Below are 21,625 nucleotides of genomic sequence, written 5' to 3'. Positions count from 1 at the left end.
GGCTTCACATATATGCACCAGCCTTAACTGATGAAGATTTCCAGCAGCATGTCAAACAAGTGACAAGTGCAACAGCAATAACACTTGATTTCTAACAAATAAAGTACCTGGTTATGATCTTCCTCTTAAAAATCTTCTTCTTAAGATATAAATTGAAAGACGAATCTCTTGTACACAGAATGTACTCCATTAATAAAACGAATTTGCAATTTTTGCCATAGAACAGATTTTAAAGTTGTGCCTCAGGTCTATGTTTAGTCAATTCCAAAATTTACTTTATTAAGCAATGTAGTGGACTTATGTTGGTGGAACATGGTCAACCTGATAAATATTAACTTGCTGTGTGCCACATCATTAAGTACACCAATTTCGTAACTACGTATACAAATTTTGGTGGGTTACTAGTTGTGGACGTCACCCACATGCAAAATTAACTTGAGTAAACGTGGCTGATGTCCACGATTGTAATTCACCAATTAGAAGAGTGATTCGAGGAAGTTTTATTTAAACGGGGGTTGAAGGAAAAAATGGCATTTCTGTTAATGTGCCTAAACATGCTTAGCATTACCCTTATCTAATTAAAAGGTCACTCTCTCCCAACCTTACTATTGGGCAGGCTATAATCTCCATTTGATTGTAATCATCATCCAAGAGGATCAGGCGATATAAAATCTCTGAATTACAATATATTAAGTAAAGAACCATCAAAATGCTTCCTATTATCTATGGAAAAAAAAGTACTTTCACCTATAAAAAAAAAGAGTACTTACTATTGTTAATGATGTCCTATCCTCATCCTATCGTCGTATCAAATAATTCCTAAAACCATAGGAAGAACATACCACCAAATCACGGTTAAGCACCATGTGACTACAAAGAAAGAGTGCACTGCTTGAGATCACCTTCGACAGGTTTCTTCACGACAATGCAAAGCTTCAGCTCACAGGTCCATGACGAAGGCACATAGGAGTTGCAACCTCAATGACACCACCTCTGCATCAACATGTTCCCTCCATCTTCCTAAAAAAGTTCCTCCTGCCAGATGAAGTTGCCAAGACCTCAATCTTTCTATTTTCTCCACGTGCAGCTTGCTTTCATCACTGGTCTTCGTGCCTTCAGGCAAAGGTTCAAGAGCTACAAAGAAGACCTGATGCCTCTGGTTGTTTTTTTGCTCACTCTGTTGATCTAAAGAATTACTTTCCCAAAAACTATTGAGCTAAAAAAATTTGTCAAGTAATGATTTAATGAAGCATTACAACAATTGGACAATCTCGATGTCACTTATTCTTCATTTTTCACAGGATCAGAGGTCACAACAGGGAGGTTCCTTCTTTACTGAGAAGAAGTCAGCCTCCTCTCTAATGGTGTCTTCCTCTTGCTCACCACAAACCTGTTCACTCCTTTCCGCATTGGCATTATTGATGGGAAATCCTCATCTGGTATTTGGCTCAGCTCTGAAATATCCTTAATCTGGGCAACACGTCGGAACCATCTTTCTGCCTTTGCCTCCTCTGACATGTCCAGAGGATCAGGTTCTTTCACTGCTGAACCCTCCAAGCTCCTACCTTTCCACTGCTCTCTCACATTGAAACTTTCTGATGGTTGGCGTGAACTGCTCACCTGATTTGTTGTCTCTTTTGTATTTTTACCATCTTGAAATGATCCAGCACCTCCACTACTCACGCTACTTGTCTGAGGATTACTCAAGTCCTGCAGCATCCCAACATTATGTGTCCCTTTTGTCATGGTTGAACTATTTTGAGTTAAGTTCTCTACAGGAGGTTTCGTATTCCAGTTCCCACTATCAATTCGCCGGTTTTCCCTTGGTTGAACATTGCCATTAGGAGGCATTGAACTTGAATCATTTGTCTCCAGTGGAGACTTTCGGGGAGATGCAAGAGTTGATGTCATTTCCAAAGAGGCTTTAGCAGTAGCATTTTCCCCATCAGGCTGCTGGTTTTCCTTTTTAGCAAAATACCCAGGTGGGAATGGGACAAAGGGAACAAAGTTGGTATTGCTTGCTCGCTCCATTGAGGCACGTCTTTTATATGTCTGAGAAGTCAAAGAACGATCTTTCATCCTTCCAGCTGCAAATTGGTTCTCTCCCTTATGCACGGGCATCGTCTTAGATAAGTCTTGGTCAGAAACTGCAGATGGCAAATCTTGGGCATCATGTAATTCTGCAATTCGCCTAAACCATCTCTCAGATTTTTCTTCTCCTCCTCTTTCTTTATCCTGGCTCTCAATCTCGATAACTGGCCCATGATATGGCGGTATACCAGCTCCTGATTTACCTGTGATGTTGACTTCAGAAGCAGAAGAACCCGAATCTCCAGCATTTGAAGCAAGAGAAGCCGCCCCACCTGTCACCGTGTTGTCTGCCTTAGTTTCAGAAATTCCAGGTTTCTTGGCAAACATATCATCAGGTAAAGGCCTAAAAGCAACATAACCAGAATTGTTTCCTCCAGGCTGTCCTTGCTGTGGAGATGGTGAGTTGGAAAAAGGCGAATCAAGTCTCTTGTTTGCATCTGAAATTTGGTTACCATCAACATTTGGAGTTACCTCAGCAGTCAAGTTAATTCTGTTTTGAGCGTTGGCCAGCCTCCTATCCGGAGGCGTCTTCTTCATGCTCACAACAAATCTATTCACTTCTTTTCTCAGTGGCATAATCTCAGGGAAATCTTCATCTGTCATAGCACTGTTCACAGCTGAAGTGCTATCTAGCTGTGAAACTTTTTTGAACCACCTCTGTGCCTTCTCTTCGTTGGCAGCTAACCTCTTCTCAATGTCGACGTTATTGGCATCATCGACAGTACCATGACCTGAACCAAATCCAGAGGGGACTGTGGATGACATCTGTCCGGGACGCTTGCATTCACATCTCAAGCATACTTGATTCCCCCCATGATTGAAGAAATCACATCTACCACCATTTGAAAAAACAAAACACTACTTTCAGTACTTTGGACTCATACTAATGATATCTATCCACAAAACCTTTCATTAAATACAATAGGCAAATACTCACTGAGGACACTCCCACTCTCTGCCTGTCAAATGCCCCTTTGGTCGTGCCTCTTCACATTCAAGGCACTTCATATTTCTCGCAAAATTCATAAAATTACACCTGCTCATAAATGTCAAAGAGAGAGATTCAATTTGCATGCCATATCATAACGAGAATATACAGATTGGTGAAAGACAAGAATAGAATTCATCAGTGACAAAGAGAAGTAAGCACTTGCCTGGGGCAGATCCAGTCACCTCTTTTCATCTCAATGTTAGGCCCACGAGGCCTACGAACTTGTCCATATCCACCAGAGAACTGGCTCTCAAGAGAACCAGCAAAGTTTGAGGGAGAAGTATGACTTAAATTTGCCATCTCTTGGAGCAGATTCCGTACAGATGCAATTAAAATTTGGTTACTGAAGTAATTTTTTTCTGGTGTGAGGGGACTGCAGGCATAGCTCAATATAAACCTCATCAAATCAATTGTCTGCGCCTTATTGCCATCAGCAGTCTGTGCAACGAAAAACAAGAAAAAGCACGCCAAAAATCAGATGCCAACGTTAACCGCAACAACATAATTACCAAGCATGCAACCAGAATTCGGTACCATAAATTTCAATGTTGTCCGCATATTTAACAACGAAAGAGCAATTAAACTAACGGCACAACAAAATTTCAAGCAAAAGATTGGTGAAAATGAGTTCTTACGCCAACTTCGTCGCCACTCACGAACGCCCTCATTTTCCTGATGGAATCGTCAGCGTTCTTGAACAGGAAAGGAGCACCATTTTCGACCAACACGTCTATATCTCTCTTCGAGAGTGCCCTATACAACCAACTTCAGGCATGAATACAACGCATCGCTAGACAAAACGTAAGTATCAAGAATATGATAATCTTAATACAGACGATACCTCAAAAGATGAGGCCGATCGCGCGCGAAGGCCAAGCCAGCCTCAGCCGCACGGACGAACTCCTCCTGCAAATCCGCGCCCGCCAAGAACTCGGCCTCGCCACCGATCCCCCGCGCCGCCGCTGCAGCGAATCCCTCCTCACCGAAATAGCCACCGGCGGACAAGCTCCTGACGAAACGGAACCACTCCGGCCACGGATGAGCGGAGCCGGAGAAATGATCGTCTCTGACGGCGTTGGTCTGCGCATGAAGATGTCGCGAGGAGGACGTGATTCGCAGTGGAAGGGACTGGTCGGTAGAAGCGTTGAGGATGCGGTGGTGGGGAGAGAGCGAGGCGAGAGGAGACAGGTGGCGGAGATGGCGGCGGTGGTGGTGGAGGCGAGCGAGGCGGAGGAGGGAGGGGCAGCGCGGAGGGATCGGAGTGGCGAGGAGCATCAGGAACCTGGTGGCGCCGCCCATACTTGAAGTCGTCGCCGCCGCCGCCGCCGCCGGCGATGCTTAAACCTTACCGAGGATCGGAACCGGGGTTTGTGTTCGATGGATTGAGCTAAAAACGATAAACCCCGCCCTCAACTTTGTATTTTGTGTCGTGAAAAATATCTTCTTCTTTTTCCCTTCTATACGGTATTCCTATTAGTTATGGAGGTATGTATCCCGTGCCGGATAAATTGTCAGTGGAAATATTTGGCTTTTGCAAAAGAAAAATTGATTGCAACTTTTTTTTCCTTCTTTCTAGTTTGTCGTATCCTATTCTTACTTTTATTTCTTTGTAGAATATGAGAATCCAAACTTACGTTTAAAACTAAATCATCCAGAAAATGAGGATTCGAATCCTTCACATCCTCTTTTCATATTGAAAGTAATTTTTATTTGGTTGATATTTGGAAGCAACTTAATAGTTAACAAATTTCACCTTTAGGAAATTATGGAAAACCTCTCCCTACACTTTGATCGTAGTGCGTATTCACTTAGAAATTTAGGCAATTCTGCATTCATTTAATTTTCTATTAATTTTCTATTTTGTTATCATCGCCAAGAAACAAAATCAAATTTCCTAGAAAAGTAATGATGTAACTATAGGGTTTGTTGTAGCTTTAGATCTTGATCAAGGGCTCTCTCTCAAGTACTTCATCAAATTGATTCAAGCTTAAAGACTTTTGATCTGCCTCGATTATGGGTCTATCAAGGTCAGCCGCAATTTGAGGCAGCTTGTTGCAGTCCTAGGCCATTTGTTCTATAACTGATTCATAATTTGAAAATTCCCTAGTCTTTTGCTAACCATAGCTAAATTTTGAGAAATTAAAAATGCCAATATAGAATAACAATTGATATTATTAAAATTGCCCAAGGGGATCAATTTCGTAAGAAATTATATCAATAAATGGGTCATCATTGACTCTAAGCAAAGTCAAGCGATTGGCATGCCAGAGATAGCAGGATCAAGTGGCACCCATAGGCTAAGGCATGCAAGCAGTGCAATGTGAGATAGAAGGGAGAGAGAGTGGTGAGTGTCGCTAGGATTTCTTTTTCCTAGTTTGAGAAAATCACTACATGGCACAAATGAAATGGTTCTGAAATAGGTATTTGTGCCAATTATATATAGCTCACAAAATTGTGCATTTCGTTGTTTAAATATTAGGAATTCATTTATATTTATCCGAATTCATTTATCTTTATCGAACTTTCTTCGTATTTCGTTATTTAAATATTAGGAATTCATTTATCTTTATCTGAATTCATTTATCTTTTTCTAACTTTCTTCGTAGAATCCGACCTTGTCATATTTTGAGCAAAAATCATTAGATATCCTGACTTTTATCCTGACTATCAAATGTAATTTTAAGGTAGACCTGAGAGTTCATGTACTTCGATTAGAGTGGTCCATCAACAAATACAGATAGGAGACTCTAATTAACTCAAAGCCTTCTCCCAAATTCGTTACGGTGGCTAAAACATACACAAGCCCTGTCGCAATGGCCAGCTTGGAAGAAGATGAGCAGGAAGAAGTTTGACCCCTAAAAACAAAGATCACGGGTGGTATCACCGCTAAACTAGTTTACCGAACTTGTTTGGGGTCCGCTTTTGCTGAAAAGGAAAGCAGGAAAGCGTGAATCCATAAGAGGCCAGTTCAGCAAGCGCTGTAAAGCTCCTCACTGCTTGCCGCGAGTCACTTGCTATCATGGTAGGATCTCTACTAAGACCACGACCAAGAACTCCGGTTCGATCATGCGCTTAAAATGTCTCAGGAGTAGTGTCAAGAGAGAAAATAACCAGCGGAACATGAATTCTCGATAAATGCGACACCACAATCAGTTGGACCAGCGAGAAGTCCGCGTAGCAGATAAAACAGAGATGGAAATATCTAGACAGCATATTGAAGAACTTGAAAATTGTATTCTATCTATATACATCAAAGTGACAAAATAAAGGAATATAGAACCACCTTTCCTAAGACCGTAATACAAAAAGAATTTGCCCACTACAATTGAGTTACTGCCGTTTTCCTCACTTAAACCGAGAATCAAGATATTGCAGGATACAGATTCCACAAGGATCCACAATTGGATGGCGACCTTATCCAATTTTGCAAGGCTTCTGAAAGATCCAGGCTGCTGCGACAAGTAGACATGTCAAGTATTAGGCTTTGCACCCAGCATCAGTTCCGCCTCTCCCGATCACATTGTGATATGCTATTATTGCATCTGTTGCCACAAGGGGGATAGCTTTGCCCCACTCGGGAGCTCCCAGTCCTTGGGTATATGCTTGGTGTTGGAAGGAATCATGCAGCCTGGACAAGATCAAGAAAACTGAAGCAAATCAGATTTATCAACAAAAAGGTCTATGTTGTCCAATAAAGTGAAGGAAGGCATTTCAAAACATTTTCCTGAAAATGATTACATGTATGGCTTAAAGAAATTAGTCACTGGAAATAGTTTTCATTCTTAATAACTTATAAAACATTTTTGTTAGTAAAAATATTTTCCATCAATTCGTTTGAGCCCTCAATTTAAGGAGAATATCTTCCCAAATGGTTGAGTTTCAGTGAAAGGAGCAACAAGGAGAATCATGATGGACCATGCCTAAGCAGAGTAGAAAGGAGCAACAATGAGCACAAATCAATCTGCGGAAAACTAGTCAACATGATTCTCATGACTGGAGAAAAAAAACATTCAATTGGTTGTCAACGTGAACCATGACAACTCACCCATAGTACACCCCTTTGTAAAACCGCAACATGCACCTTACAGAGATGGGAATATTTGCAGGAGAATGAATGAGGTCCTGCTCTTCAAAGTTCTCATACCTGCTTTGATAGTTAGGACTGGCAATAGTTCGGCAACCTTTCACATTACAGATCCTGTCTGAAATTGCCAGTCCTAGCCACCAGAACAGTTTTATAAGTGGAGAAAATGCACAGCCATTTTTCTACTTCAGCATGGAAATCAGACACAGCATGCCCGGATAACAGGATAGCAGCATTAAACGGATCATTAAAAGTAGAGACTAGTGTCTAGAGACAGAACACGGACTTACCACAGAACCAGCAGTAAACATAGCCAGGTCAACATTGGGAGGCATGAAGCCAGCTTGCTTTCTTTCAGATCTTAGCTCCATAATCAGGAAAAGACGAACACTGATCCTCAGGTTAAAATTTCTCAGTTTCCTGCCCAGGTAACCTTATCTAATTACAAGCATCACCAACTCCTTTTAAGGAGAGAGAGCAATTAACATTTCTAAGCATCAAGATGATCGTGCTTCAGTATCGCCCTCTTTAGCAAACTCGTCTTCTCTTGGTGGTTCATGCGACCCAGGACTGACGACATCCCACAGAAAACCATTTTCTTTCCCTTGAGAGATCTTATTGAGATTTTTGTCAACTTCTTGTGAATGGCCCCTGGCATAAGTGACATACTTCTCTGCAATTTGATCAAGTATTATAGACAATCTAGTTACAACATAGTCAGTTTAAACTTACACAGCATTAGTAAGATAGTCCCATAGCCCCAGAAACCTTCTACATAGACAACAAAAACACACCAAAGTAGTAATGTATAGCAGCGAGTCTCTCATTTCAAATTCATCCTCCAAGGCAACAATATCCATACTCCTATTGCCCTAAGAAAAACAATAGAATTATCTACTAATCATATATTGAAGGCCCAATAAAGAAGCTAGCTACCTGCCAAGCTGTGAAGAGCATTTAGGGCAGCTTGTTGTTGAGCATCCTTCCTCGTTTTACCCATTCCAACACCTATCTTCTCACCAGTAAATAAGACCTGTGAGAAAGAAGCGACATAGACAACTGCAATGAGTTTGTCAAGCTCTAGAACTACATTAAAACAATGGGGGCAATGTCACAGGAAAATACATATCTGTCCAAGCACACAAGAGAGCATATATTTCAAGTGCTTGCCATATAAACATCCAAATGCTGATTCTTTTTGCTAAAATAAGGTAAGAGAGATCCATAGAATGCATCACACAAATGTGGGAGCAAATAAATAATGCATATAGTAAAGGATATTGTTCCGAGAAAAAGATAGGATTATAAAATCACTGACCTCAACAGAAAACTGCAAATCCTTACTGGTGCTCAAGATCGTCCTGAACTCTACCTGAAGGGGAAACTATGTTGAAATCCCAAAAAAAGAGGAGGATTGAGTTCAAATATCAAGGAAGATGGATACAAATTAAGCTCACCTTTGAACTGCATCTCCGTCCAATCTCTTGTAGCACTGCAATAGACAATGACAATTGTAGCAAGTTCTCTTTTCCAGAATCAGCATGAATATCTCTGTCATTAGGACCACTCCGATTTTGAGGTAAACCAATCTCTGCACCAGATATCACCCAGTCAATAATACTGCTTGGAAATGAGAAAACAGAAATATCACCCTTGGTAGCCTTTCAAAGTTTCATCCCAATCCATCAGTGACAATAATAATGGTCTAAATTAACAAAACTTTAAGAAATGCACTAACATATGTTTAAACCATGACACACCTTACAGCATTTCTGCCTAAATCATGAGTGACATGAAGGGATGCTGGAAAGGCTAACTTAAACATAACATCTAGACCAATGGTCAAAAAAGAAACATCTAGACCTCTTTATAGATACAAAATACAGTTACGTGGCAAATTAGACAACTTGATATAAAATAAAAGGAGACTCAACAGAAAAACTAGCATATTACTATTAACCAGAAAGGAAGTTGGAAAAAGTTCTATACCAGATTGCTGACTTCCAGAAGACAATTTTAGCTTTTTCTGATCAGATCCAGACCACCCCTGGTGAAATGGGAACTAAGGTCAAGACTAGAAGCAACTTGTGATCTTAAACTCTAGACATAAGTTACAAACAAACCTCTTCTGCCTTCACTTGAGATGTGTTAGAGAGCACACCAGAGGTACTAACACTTGAAAGATTGTGACCAAGCTGATTTTGATGAGCTCTCTGCTTGTCGAACTTCAGTGAATCAGATTCTTGAGAAAAGCCAGAACCTCTACAGTTTATAAGTCCTTTGCTTGAGTCTTCTTCCACAGGCAATCCTCCATGTGGTTGGATATTGGTAGTAGGTAACTGCATTGGTGGTCTAGTTAGGAGGGGGGGCTCACCTGAGCCCTGACTCTTCAAGTCTGGACCAAGCTTCATAGTAAGAATTCTCCTTTTCAAGTCATGTTCCCGATCCGGAAGGCTGAAATCTTGTCTAGCAGGATTACCAAGCAAACCAGGTTCTACAAAAAAAAAAAAAAATGGTAACATAAAAATCCGTATCATCAAGGAAGATTGCATGCTTGTACACACATATCATGTACAGACTCCTGGGTACACATATATTCCTAACAGTGGAAGATCATACTCTGAGATGGCATGAGTGATCTTGAAGCATTGGGACCAACGGTGTTTGGAATTATAGTAATTGTTGGCTGGGATGTTTCAGATTTAACATCAGGAATCTCTTTTACAGGGATGCCACCCACATCAACAGCATGCTTTTCACCCTAAAATAAACAAATTATAAAGGTAAGTCGGCCTTGTTCATAATAAAATCAGTACGGCAAAATTCCAGAATCGGCTGAATGAATAAGCAGAAAAGTTGAACAGAGCATATATCACGAGTTACCGGAGGATTAAGTCTTTTATCAATTTCTGCCCCATGCATTCCATCAGCAAATGGAGCGTTTGCAGCGCCATTAGGTACAAATCCAGAGTCCTAACATTAAGGACAGATGATCACGATTGATGAGAACTTTAAACAGACCTTCAGGTTTCTCCAATAGTCCATACTGAAAACGTCAGTTTTAAATACCTCTGACATCAAGTAATTGCTCACATCAGGGGCATGGGGTAAAGTGACCACCTCATCTTCATAAAATACTTCAGAGATTTTCCTTAATAGGTTTTCATCAAACTCCCTAGACAAGAAATATCATATCTCAATCAGACACAAGATCAGAATGCAACTTAAATCTAATCTTTTGCTATGAACGGCTTTATACAGTTTGACTGAAATCTAGAAACTTACTTGAAAAAGTAACCCCTGACATTGCACGCTACATTTCTCGCCACACAAAGGACTGGGACAGCATGTGCAGTCTGATAAAAACCCAAAAAGAAATGTGTATTCATACTTTCATCAATGTTATTCATAGGGAACACTATTTCATAAATGAAACCTCAACAATATGCCCAAAAAAGCCAATAAATTGAAATTTTTGGAACAATCTATATAACTAAAGCCACTGGCCTTTATCATCGTTCATACATCACTTCAGACTCCTTTCATTAATACGAATGAAGCAATTGAAATAAGATAAAAGGAATCGGAATGAATCATACAAATCAAAATGGTAAATAATTTGAATATCACTGCATTTGGCAACACTTACATATTTGAATATATCTTTTTACAGTACATATTAGTGTAAACATATAAGCAAGTTACCCTTCCAAATTTTCTCCATGAAAATGTTGCCAAATGCGAGCCCTATTTAATGGTCTATTTATGACATTACTTTTTTTCCCTCCTGTTATTAAAACATAATACATAGAAATTTTCCTTTCAAGTTTTGATTTCCGTCCACCTCATTCAAATTGACCAGATGTGCCAAGAAAGGAAATGGCAATTTGATTCCCATTTTATTGGTGAGATTCCCGGTAGCAAAGAAGGTCTGGACGTCATATAAAATAACAACCATTAATTGATTGACTGTCTTCCCATTACTCATGCAAATCAGTCTGACTGACGTAATGACATTTAGACACCAAAAGAAGTTCAGTAGAATTTTACTTTACTAATATTTTACTAAAATAACGAATGACTATCCAGAAGAGAATAATGAATTGATGATGTAATACCTCAGCCTGAGGAGCAAAATATGGGGTAAATGGAGGAACTACATGCACTCGTGGTTGATCCCTGTCTTCCCAGACCTTTAAGCGGTCATCAATCACCATTGCCATCTTGGGATGGCAGTTACCATCCTGAAACACATTTAGCAATGATTTCCTTGAACCTGCCATTCATAACATATTAAGCATGATTAGGATACTGCTGGGAAAAGAAGAAGGTGGAGTAGAAACGTAAAAATGAGGGACAGTACTTCATTAGAATTTGCCTGAGTAATAGAACTAACAATGTAGTAGTTAGAAGTGATATGCAATCAAAATGTGGCACTTGAAACATTAACCAAGATTTATCTATGCAACTTCATGAAACAAGAACAAAAGACCTAACAAAAAGGTTGCAAAGCCAGGCGGCCTAAAGTTAAGTGGGACCGTGGGAGGTGATATCATAAACCCCATAAATATCCGAAACAGGTGTTATTAAGTCTGACTATATGTACACATCCATTGACTGGCACGAACACCATTAGATGAATTTCATTGAATCTAAAGCCATGCTTTAATTAGTTAGATATCCACGCGCTACAAAATCCATGACAATAAAAAAGTTCTCGTTGTACATACTCTGTAATTAGGAATACAGGTATTCAATATAATTATCTCATCTCATGTGTACTATATAGATTGGCCCACATTTTCAGCAAAAGCTGCTGAATAATTACATAAAACTTTCACATGTGAGGACATTGCTCCTATAAAGCTGGTATATACTAATCCTATTCGCACAATACTTTCTCTCCTAATTTCTTAATTAGTTTTTGAACACAGGAACAGAAGGCTGAGGCATGCATTAATCACTGATTCCAGTTATGACCTCTCTGGGTAAAATAGACAAGGTTATTCCATTAAACTTTAAATTATTGTAAAGAACCTGAGCATACCTTCACATGGGCTAGGTAAGGGGAAAAAAAGAAAGCTAAGTCACCCCGCATGGGGTGTGGAGGCGAGTAGCACAAGCAATTTATATGATGCAATGGATCAAACCTCTTTCTACTAGCTATGAAGTCAATCGAGGCTTTTTTTAAGACGGCAATCCAACGAAAATGCATTCATCAGGTGAGCCATAAAGCAAAAATTGGCTTAGAAGATACAACCACAAATGTTAGGAGTCAATAACCTTTAATGTTAGCATGAAAATGAAAGGCAATAAATCTCCAAGCATTTCGAATCAGTTGGCCACTGTTCAAATCTTTAAGAAGTGTGCAGAAAAGAGGCATGCTAGGAAACAGCGTGGTGTTCAAGCTTTGAAAAGGAAAAAAAAAAAAAGGAAAGCAACTACACCTCATTGGTCATTAAATGATTTCATATGACATAGCTATATCGTTTGTAGTAGGATAAAAACAAAATGGAATGTCTATGGTTGTATGACAAATTCATTAGGTATCTACCTTTCAAAGTAAGTCACTGGCATTTGCACCAATTCAATCTCCTTAAGCATTTGGCAACGGCTCAATTATACGAATCATGGCATGATACATCAACATTTCATTTTGGGTAATATTAGTTAATAACAACAAAGATGTTGGATCTTCACCTTTCTTGCCTTCTTACGCCAACATTTAAGCATATGCATAAACCCATACATACAAACACAACTCATAAGAAAGAGCACCCATGTTCCTCAGACATTAATTTGGACCATAATGCGGAACTTAAATGACCTGCTTTAGTCCTTTTCACACAGTTCTTCCATTAGTACCCACACGGACACCAGATGCAAAGCAGTAAATTGTTCCCCCAACACCCCCCCTGCCCCAAAAAAAAAAAAAACCCTAACCGAGAAACTTAGTTCATTCATTCTCCTGTTGATTACTCCACATATAACCAGATAAAAGCATGTGAATTCCTAATGAAACGAGGACGAACCATCAAACTATTAATTAATTAGAGAGTAATCAACTTGCAAAATCCTCAATTACATCTTCTGCAAGCATCTTATTTTGTACATAAGCAGACGACTTGCCTGATTTGACACAAACAACACGGTTCAAGAGTTGTTTTGAATTAATTAAGTGTGCTTCGGGGTCCAGAAGCCTCCACATCTCTAAAGCATAGTCTCTTTCAGCCATTGTGCACACATAAACTTCAAACCTCTTACGTCCTTTAGCTGTTAAGTAACTCCTCAAGTCATCCCATGCAGGTCGTAATCTCACCAGCACACTGGTGTCACGGATCTGCATAAGGAGAAAATAAAGATGCTGACAAAAAAGAACACACACATGGCTTTCTATTTCTTGAAATGTATAATTCAGAATTAACCTTAAAAAAACATCATTCGACATTATCTGGTGATATCATTTTTCTTAATTGCGTGAACAAGGCATTGCTAATAGGAACAAGAAGTGGAACCTCTTCAATCAAAACCTGTCTGCAATAACAAAATAGTGAATCATGGACAGAAGAATTGATTTTGATGACAAGAAAAGCTAGCCCACCATCAAACCCATCACTTTCTCAATGTGCAAAAACATTTGATCAGCAACTTCTGTTAAACGCCATAACCTAGATTGTAGTTTACACATGAATATAAAACATGCCTTGCTCATCTCCATTTGAACTTAGTCTGTCTTTCCATGAGAATCCCAGCTTTTGTCAGATGACAACAATTTTAAGGAAAAAAACATTATTGCACGAGCCATATTTTAAGATGAATTAAATAACATGAGCCAGCGTTCTTCCTAAGGGTAAATGAGTTGATGGTCAACGTTTTCCTGCTTCAAACCCCTTGATCAATTCTAGATATGTTCTCCTTGACACAAGAGAAAAGGTCCCGATTCAGATTTGCCAAAAAAAAAAAAAAAATATGACTATGGTGCATGACTATATCAATTGAAAGAGTTATTATCCCCCGTAAAGCCATTGTACCATCATTAGAGACAACTTATGTTATAACACAAAAAGGAAAAACGAATTAAAAAACTAAACAAGCATAGCAGCAAAAGCATCTTCTAACCTCAGGATTGATGCGAGTGAGGACAGTATTTCTTTCCTGCAATCTAATTACTGGTCTAACAATTTTCTCATGGCTATCTGAAAGCTGAGGGACCTCCTCCATCTGAACCTTGTACATCTTTCCATTATCCATGACACAATCATTGTCTGCATACTGCTTCAGTAGCGCTCTGTCATCTGTATACCGCTTCATTTCAGTAGACATTCCTGCCATCCTCACCAAATCAGTCTCCCGAGCAATCCAGCTTCGAAGAGCCTCGATTCTGTCCTCGAAAGACTTCATTGTGTTGGCAACGATGAGCGTCTCGTCGAGATCAAACACAATCGAGAGGCACCGTAGATTAAGCAATCCCAGCGAGGATTCGTAGAGACCTAAAGGAACGGAGAAGCACCAAAAGCACGGGAACTTCTTCTGCTTACTAGGCATTGCCACCAAGTGTATTTCCTCTTCGCCTAGCAACACTACAGCAGTCTGCCGAAACAGATTCATTTCATCAGAGCTCTCACTCACACAACACTCTTAACACCAACAGAAACACTACACGCAGCAGAGACAATGCAAGACATGATCATAACCAAGCACTCTCGACAGCATGAAAGACGCACGAAAGCATTCTTATCAGCAATTAAGACTTAAAAGGAAAACAGAGTGGCTTCTCGAGCACATATAAAAACGGAGCGATTCGTCGCCCCCCAACAGAGACCTTGAATTCGTAGAAGCACGAGGCGTGCAGGTTGATCAAATTCGCCTGCTCGACCGGGGAGGACGACTCGAGCTTGCATCGGACCGAGAACGAGGACACCGTCTGGAGGATCGACAGCGGGGGGCACCTCTCGCTGATCGGCGAGATGCGGTGGATCCGAATCTCATTGTTGGGGAACTGGAAGCTGTGGCCGTTGGCCGGGACCGCGTCCAGCTCCCCCAGCCGCACATCGCCGTGGTACACCACGGACTTGAACGCCAAACGGCTCATAGGACCTCCTCCCCCGCTCGCTCCGACTGAAATCGCGGCGAGCGCCGGGCTGAGAGGAGAACAGCACAATCGCAAATGCGCGTCGGAGAAATCGAGGTCGCGCAACTGAGGTCGCGACGGATTGCGGTGGTCCCTCCGCCGTCGGCCGTCTTCGTCGTCGCCGCCGCCGCCGCCGTCGTCGCTCTCTCTCTCCTTCTCTCTCTCTCTCTCTCTCTCTCTCTCTAAGCTCCCTCTCCAACTGCGGGATTCAAATGATGGGACGCATGAAGTGGGTTTTCTCCCAACTCCGAAACGGAATTTATAGGGGATTGGGGGAGAAAGCGTGCATAATGGGGCGTGGAGTAGGCGCATTTAACGAGAATGCCATCGTCTGTACGGACAATCTTTTCGTTTTGCCCGACTACTAATGTATTTAGGGATACAATTCCAAAACTCTTCCTCAAGATTTGCCTAGAAGTGAGTCGCACAAAACTATAAATTATAAGTGATTGATAACTTTTTTTTGCAAGAAGTATGTATAGCTTCTTAGCAGGATTTATACATGTTCATTCAATACCATGAGTCTTATATATAAAAAAAAAGGCCAACTTTCCCATATTAATGAATAAAATCACAACTTTTTATTTTTATTTTTGTTTTTATGTTGTTCTTCCTTTTAATTATTTCTTAATCGTTAGCGAGTCTCGTATTATACATTTGCTAGTGATATAAATAAAAAATTCATTTTTTAAAATTTATTGAAAATGAAGATCTACGTGAAATCCCACCACGCATGGCTGCGCTGATTGAGACTTACTTGAGACCATCTGAGATCAAAAAGTTCAAACTCTCAGAGCAATTTCATGACTTAAGCAGGGGGTCCTAGTTGTGGGGCTGTTAGGCCAGTCTCCTCTAAGATACTGACGTCCTTGAGGCCCCGAATAACGTAAGCGAAAAAGAGTCCGGGTGGATCGTCAATCATAAAAAAAAAAAAAAAGATCTACGTGAAGTATAATACAATTTGACGGATAATTGATTGAAGTACAGTAATTCAGTGTTACAGATGAAAAGATTGACGCCTCTTATATCGTGACAACGACATATCTAATGCAGAGAATCAGAGTCCGGCGACTTTGGACGACGTGGCTTTTACGAAATACGGGGCTTTGTTGGACCGGTGGTCCTGAAGGCCTTTCGGACGTTTACTTATAAGACGGACATGGGCCGAACTTATCCACATCATGGCTCATTTGTAGTCGAAAGCCTTTATTTATCTTTTTTAGGCCCATTACGGCCCACATGCGGGGCTCGGGCAAGGTTGGCCCGAGTCCGATTACTTCAAATTTTCTTTTAAATAATTGTTTTCCAAAAAAGTATAAAAGGATTGAATCTTTTTTCCAAATATAAACAAATAATAGAGAAATTAATAAAGAAAACTCATTCAATTAAATCAAATTGCAATACGTAGACGTCTCAAAATAAATTTGGAACAAAAGTTACGTTTTGGTGGCGTCCTAATAGTAATTACATAAAAATGATGGTATCCGATTATATGGTGTCATCACTACCTTTATGTTTGTATTGGACACGTTCACTTAAAGTCAATTCTTGCAAAAACCAATCACGTCGTGCAACAAACATTTCTAAATTTTTCGCAAGTAAGTTGACATTATTAATTTTTATGATGCATTGGCTAGTCTGAACATGGATTCCGAATATCTGACATCTGTGGGATGAGTAAGTCACAAGCAATGGTGGAGAAAATGGGAAAAGCGTTTGCTTGCCGCTCCCACCATTTCAGATCAATGTAGCATTGACCTACCCTATCGATGCGTTTGGATTAGTTTTTTCCCAAATACGTCTCCAGCTCATTGGTCTAAAGACTTAGCGGAAGGCAATGGGTTGCTTTTCTCCTAACGAAGAAAAGATTGCAAGTTTCTAGACACTACCCGATGGAGGCATGTTCTTCATCCAAGGTGCGGAACTCATCATATCGAATTGACCGGCATATGCAGCATATGTGTTTTGGAGCCGACTTGTCATCATCGCCATTTTCCGTTGCACTTGGACCGCATCATCTAGTCTCAAGTTTCAAGCCCTCCAACTCGTCACGAGCCTCTCGGGATGGTTGACCATATTACTAAATGGGCGCAAATAAGATACTCACGAGTCCAGGGACTCATGAATCTGCCCGATCCGATCCTACGACAATGGAAATTGAACGACAGCGTCTAAAACAAAATCTATCGTCTCTTTCTTAATCAATCCAGGGTAAACCTGTGTTGCCAGTCCTCTTGACCTTTGAGCATAAGGCTTTGAATGACTTAAGTCTTCTTCTTCTCAGCATGTGCTAAATCATCGTGGGACGGAGTAATGTCGATATTGAATTTGTATTGCGATAGGAAAGACGTCAGATAGCTGCTCCCACATCTCCACTGTACTTGCTTTGACCATGACGAGCCTCTGAAGCGTGGGTCTGAAACGTTAGCAGCACCTTTTCAACTTAACATATCATCTTTATCAAGTAATACTGCATGTGGATATTAGGGCAGGCGGTGTTATCATACTTATCAAACTGAGGCACTTAGAATTTATCATGTACCTTGAGCTTAGCATAGTGCGAAAGATCCAAGGGAACCTCATACTGAAATCCGTGCAACAGCCTAAGCTTTTCTTCAAGCTTAGCAATCCACTTGCTTCCTTCTTTCTTCTCTGTGGTGTTTATATCTGAATTTCGCCAATAAGTCAAACATGCATTAATAAAAATCACCTAACGTTCAAGATCCCTAATCATGATGGAATCCGATCCTCAACCCAAAATAGTTAGTTTATATCTGCATTCAGTACATCCCACTTACATATAGAGACCAGGTTCATGACATTTTACCCAGATGTAGGTAGCATTTCACACATAAATTGGAAATTGACTTTTTAGTCAAATTGAGAAAGTCAACCTTTTTTTCATAAATGAAGATATCATAGCACTGTATACAGATGTCTCTGCCCTTGGGTCATATTTTCATGCATTGGTCAGACTGACTTTTTCGGTCAAACCAAGAAATATCATTCTTTCATTGTCGTGTCATTATTTTTTCCATTTAATTTCTCTACACATATGATCTAGGAACAATAAGGTTTGGGGACCTCAGGCTCAATTATGAAAATTTGGACCGATGGAGTTGATCATCGGTGATGAGGATTTGGCATCAATTAGGTGTTATTTTGACTATCCATGTATATATTCTTATAGGAGGAAGTCCTAAGACGAAATTCATGTCAATTAAGGAAGGAATCATGCATTGGCTGAACTTCCATCTTGCTGGAACTGAAATTAAGTATGCTGACAGTACTTGATCAGTTGATCGTGTCTAACTTGATGTTTTTGACTTACTCCGCATTTATGAAATTTAGTCATATTAAAAGGCATTGATCAAATGATAGATTGTTCTGATGATTACGTGGATTTTGAATACTATAGTGTCGTTGCCAGGCTAGATATTGCTGGAAATAGTTGAAGGAATAGGGCTGACTGAGCTTGACTTGGAATCACTATGGTTGGATTAAGGCTTTAGAGCATCTAGTGTTAGATGAAATGCTTGTTGGAAAATTTTCGAGGGTAAAATTAAGGAAAACCTTGAACTAAGGAATTGAAGAGGACTTAAAATGCTTTAATTTAATAGGTCGTGGACCTAAATTGTACCTCATTAGGTCAGGCAAGGTCCCCTGTAATTCAGGTCATAATCAATAACTGGGTTCATAAACTGCAGTGACCCATCGCGGTAAATTCATAACCTAGCAAGTTAAAGAGGATTAATGGGCTTCAATTCAAGGTGGCTCGTAAATTTTGAAGATCATTTGGCGGATCAAATTGAGCTTCTATTCACCAGTTTCTAGATAGGGCCTACATCAGAGTTTTAAGTGACTGGTTAGGCTAAAATTGCAATTTATGGGCCATATAGAAAAAGTCAACGGCTCATGAAATAAAAGTAGACTCTTAAGCTGCGTTTAAAGTTCATATTTGAATTTGAATAAGATAACAAAATATCATATTCAGTGTCCGGCGATGCCCTTTGCACTAAATAAACTAGCACATGCCTAAATAAAATAAAAAAATTGGGATTAGAGGGTGGAATAAACTTGGATTAAATATATTTTTCAAAAATATATTAAATGGAGTGACGCATTTGGCTTTCCGGCCATCACGTAAGGACTCCCTCCACGTAACCAATCATCATCACTTTTGACCACCATGCAATCAGCTGCAGATCGTCATTGCCGTCTAGCCAATCATGCTCCAATGACTTAGGGTGAAAGGCATAAGTTATATGTTCCATGCCAAGCGCTATTGAAAAACTCAAGTCCTGTCACGAATGCAATTGAAGGACCTCAGCATCCACAACATAGGTTTGTCCGCTCTCATTACTTGTTGCCCCAGCGCCATCCAATAGTGATTTTTGTCCGCCTCCTCTCCACCCTCGCTAACCCAAATTGCCGGCTTCGACGTTAAGTGGCACCCGAGCTTCGCGCGCAGTGTCGACCACCACATCGCCGGCCTTCAACTCTTCATTGGCCTTTGCCTACCTCGTCTACTAGATCGTTGCAATCTCTACCTCCCCAGTGGCTTCACAAGGCTCTTTACGACTCAAGACTCATCTTCACCCGTGTCTGAATCGTCTGGAGGTGGAGATTGCAGTGGATCTAGTGAAATTAAAAGTGAAGGAGAAGAATCGGAGGGAGCTAGAGAGAGCGTATTTGAGATGCTAGTGAGCAAGTTCAAGTAGTGAGATCTGGATATTGTGAGAGATTATGCTAGGCAAGCGAGATTTTCAATTTTTTTTATATTATCTTGAATTGCAGAAAATATGTGATTAGATTTTTTTACAATTTATTGGATCTTTGAAGGATTTCTAATCCAACTTTATTCTATCCTATCTTAATTCAAATTCGGATGATGAAGCGTAACCTTATAGCTTTCTAATAATGATTGAATCATTAAAAAATTTTGTCCGACGTTATGCTAAGATTGGCAAACATAACCATCAGTCTAGGTGAATGGGGGCAGGCCCGATTTTTCGCAAGGGTGTTGAGGAGTCGAATTTATCTCTACTCTTGCCGAAATTTGCTTGATTTGCACCTTTTGATGCTTATTGATGACAAGGCGAACCTTGAATGGCTGGTTTGATATAACCTTGGGGATCTTGGGCCAATTTAGGGAGTAGTTCATTAGTCTTTAGACTCACTTAGGCATAGATTCCGTTTCATGCTTTTGTGAGGTTCCTTCGAATATCCGGTAATCTCACTTTAAAAAAATGGATATGTTAAAGGTTAAGTGTAGGATCTCTTTCATGTTATCTCAATATGATTTAGAATAGTTTCTCTAGAGTAACTGGTAGGTTCATATGCCAGGAATATCCTTGGTTAGTCTAAAAGTCAGGTAATAAAAAGAGAGACAGAGATTTGGTACTCTCGGGATACCCTCGGGTCTCTTGTCAAAATGGGGCCCCGGTTAATTTGGATTTCATAATCGATTCACGGCGGTTCTAGTTTTGGCGGATAAACGGGGAAATCTATCACAAGGTCCCACATATCCCGATAGCCGTGAGAGTCTCTTAGAAGATTAGTAGGAATCATATCCCGGGGCTCAAATAGCAAAAACATGTTCTTTACCAGGCTTGTATCGAGTTTACTTTCTCGCATCTCTCTTATCATACTTTATTATCGTTTGCTATGTCATTTTGATGTGTTGATTTCCTTATATCATTTGATGCATTGATTTGTCTATCATGATTTGTATGCCTTTGAATTATTACCAATTTGGCAAACAATCATGCATGAACACAGAGTGGAGTGTACATAGGGACTTAAAAATTTACATGATTGTTTGAATTACGTTGTCGTTAATGAAATGCCGAAATGACTCTAATTAGACGATAGCGCGATCAAAGGCACGATCTTAGGTTGTTGGTTTGTAGGAAGTGGAACGCAAACCCTAATTAGCCCCAGCTAGGCTGGTGACAACTCCATATAGGTTGGAATCTTTTTGTCTAATCATATCAAAACTTTCAACCTTGCGTACGGTAACGCCGAATAAGCGCCAACACCTTAATATAGAGAAATCGCCCATTTCTGTTCGACATACCACTAAACCCGCCCCCCTCAAGGCGAGCCCCGCGAGGGAGGGTCGTGACATGCAGCTAGCAGTGTGAACTCCGCATATCATTAGCACTGGTGGAGTCATTGATCAGGATTGCCTTACCTTTCGAATTAGCATCGACAGGTTGCCGTGATGCTGATGCCACAACATCGGGTTGAGGGGGCAGAGGTGTTCTGTCCTAATCGAAGCGGCGAACGAATCGTGCCAATTGATGGTCGATCTCGTCCATTAAAC

The 21,625-nt window shown here is 40.3% G+C and overlaps 2 protein-coding genes across 4 annotated transcripts; both read right to left on the bottom strand.

Annotated features, from left to right (window-relative positions):
* Positions 1 to 578: 578 nt before the first annotated feature.
* On the bottom strand, positions 579 to 4,511 carry LOC104426381 (zinc finger protein VAR3, chloroplastic). The gene is made up of 5 exons (XM_010039410.3): positions 3,924 to 4,511; positions 3,718 to 3,835; positions 3,246 to 3,520; positions 3,029 to 3,127; positions 579 to 2,923 (listed from the first exon to the last, which is right to left on the bottom strand). The coding sequence occupies exons 1-5, from the start codon at positions 4,379 to 4,381 to the stop codon at positions 1,333 to 1,335; spliced, it is 2,541 nt and encodes an 846-aa protein (XP_010037712.2). The 5' UTR covers positions 4,382 to 4,511; the 3' UTR covers positions 579 to 1,332.
* A 1,678-nt stretch (positions 4,512 to 6,189) lies between these two features.
* Positions 6,190 to 15,530, bottom strand: LOC104426379 (RNA polymerase II C-terminal domain phosphatase-like 2). Of its 3 annotated transcripts, none has more exons than XM_039304483.1 (16): positions 14,989 to 15,530; positions 14,286 to 14,756; positions 13,296 to 13,506; positions 11,285 to 11,442; positions 10,452 to 10,522; positions 10,236 to 10,341; positions 10,050 to 10,139; positions 9,786 to 9,927; positions 9,290 to 9,660; positions 9,156 to 9,213; positions 8,624 to 8,757; positions 8,485 to 8,538; positions 8,103 to 8,199; positions 7,457 to 7,839; positions 7,128 to 7,299; positions 6,190 to 6,710 (listed from the first exon to the last, which is right to left on the bottom strand). In XM_039304483.1, exons 1-14 carry the CDS (start codon positions 15,256 to 15,258, stop codon positions 7,664 to 7,666), a joined length of 2,409 nt encoding a protein of 802 aa, XP_039160417.1. In that variant the 5' UTR covers positions 15,259 to 15,530; the 3' UTR covers positions 6,190 to 6,710; positions 7,128 to 7,299; positions 7,457 to 7,663. The 3 variants fall into 3 exon arrangements, with proteins under 3 accessions (XP_039160417.1, XP_039160419.1, XP_039160418.1); XM_039304485.1 differs by having other exon boundaries at positions 7,227 to 7,299; XM_039304484.1 differs by lacking the exon at positions 7,128 to 7,299.
* Positions 15,531 to 21,625: the final 6,095 nt, after the last annotated feature.

The sequence above is a fragment of the Eucalyptus grandis genome, chromosome 11 (genome assembly GCF_016545825.1).
Source record: "Eucalyptus grandis isolate ANBG69807.140 chromosome 11, ASM1654582v1, whole genome shotgun sequence".
Taxonomy (NCBI): Eukaryota; Viridiplantae; Streptophyta; class Magnoliopsida; order Myrtales; family Myrtaceae; genus Eucalyptus; species Eucalyptus grandis.
The sequence above is the reverse complement of the archived record's forward strand: the minus strand, read 5'-3'. Positions and strand labels throughout refer to the sequence as shown.

What these genes read in the sequence shown, in the direction of transcription:
- LOC104426379 (XM_039304483.1), bottom strand. Translation starts at nt 15,258, where the DNA reads ATGAGCCGTTTGGCGTTCAAGTCCGTGGTGTACCACGGCGATGTGCGG. An exon ending in TGTTGTTTGTGTCAAATCAG is followed by an intron (nt 11,443 to 13,295) that starts GCAAGTCGTCTG and finishes TATGAATGGCAG; the next exon opens with GTTCAAGGAAATCATTGCTA. An exon ending in GACGGAGATGCAGTTCAAAG is followed by an intron (nt 8,539 to 8,623) that starts GTGAGCTTAATT and finishes TTTCCCCTTCAG; the next exon opens with GTAGAGTTCAGGACGATCTT.
- LOC104426381 (XM_010039410.3), bottom strand. Translation starts at nt 4,381, where the DNA reads ATGGGCGGCGCCACCAGGTTCCTGATGCTCCTCGCCACTCCGATCCCT. An exon ending in GATCGGCCTCATCTTTTGAG is followed by an intron (nt 3,836 to 3,923) that starts GTATCGTCTGTA and finishes TTGGTTGTATAG; the next exon opens with GGCACTCTCGAAGAGAGATA. An exon ending in TGAGTGGCGACGAAGTTGGC is followed by an intron (nt 3,521 to 3,717) that starts GTAAGAACTCAT and finishes TTCGTTGCACAG; the next exon opens with ACTGCTGATGGCAATAAGGC.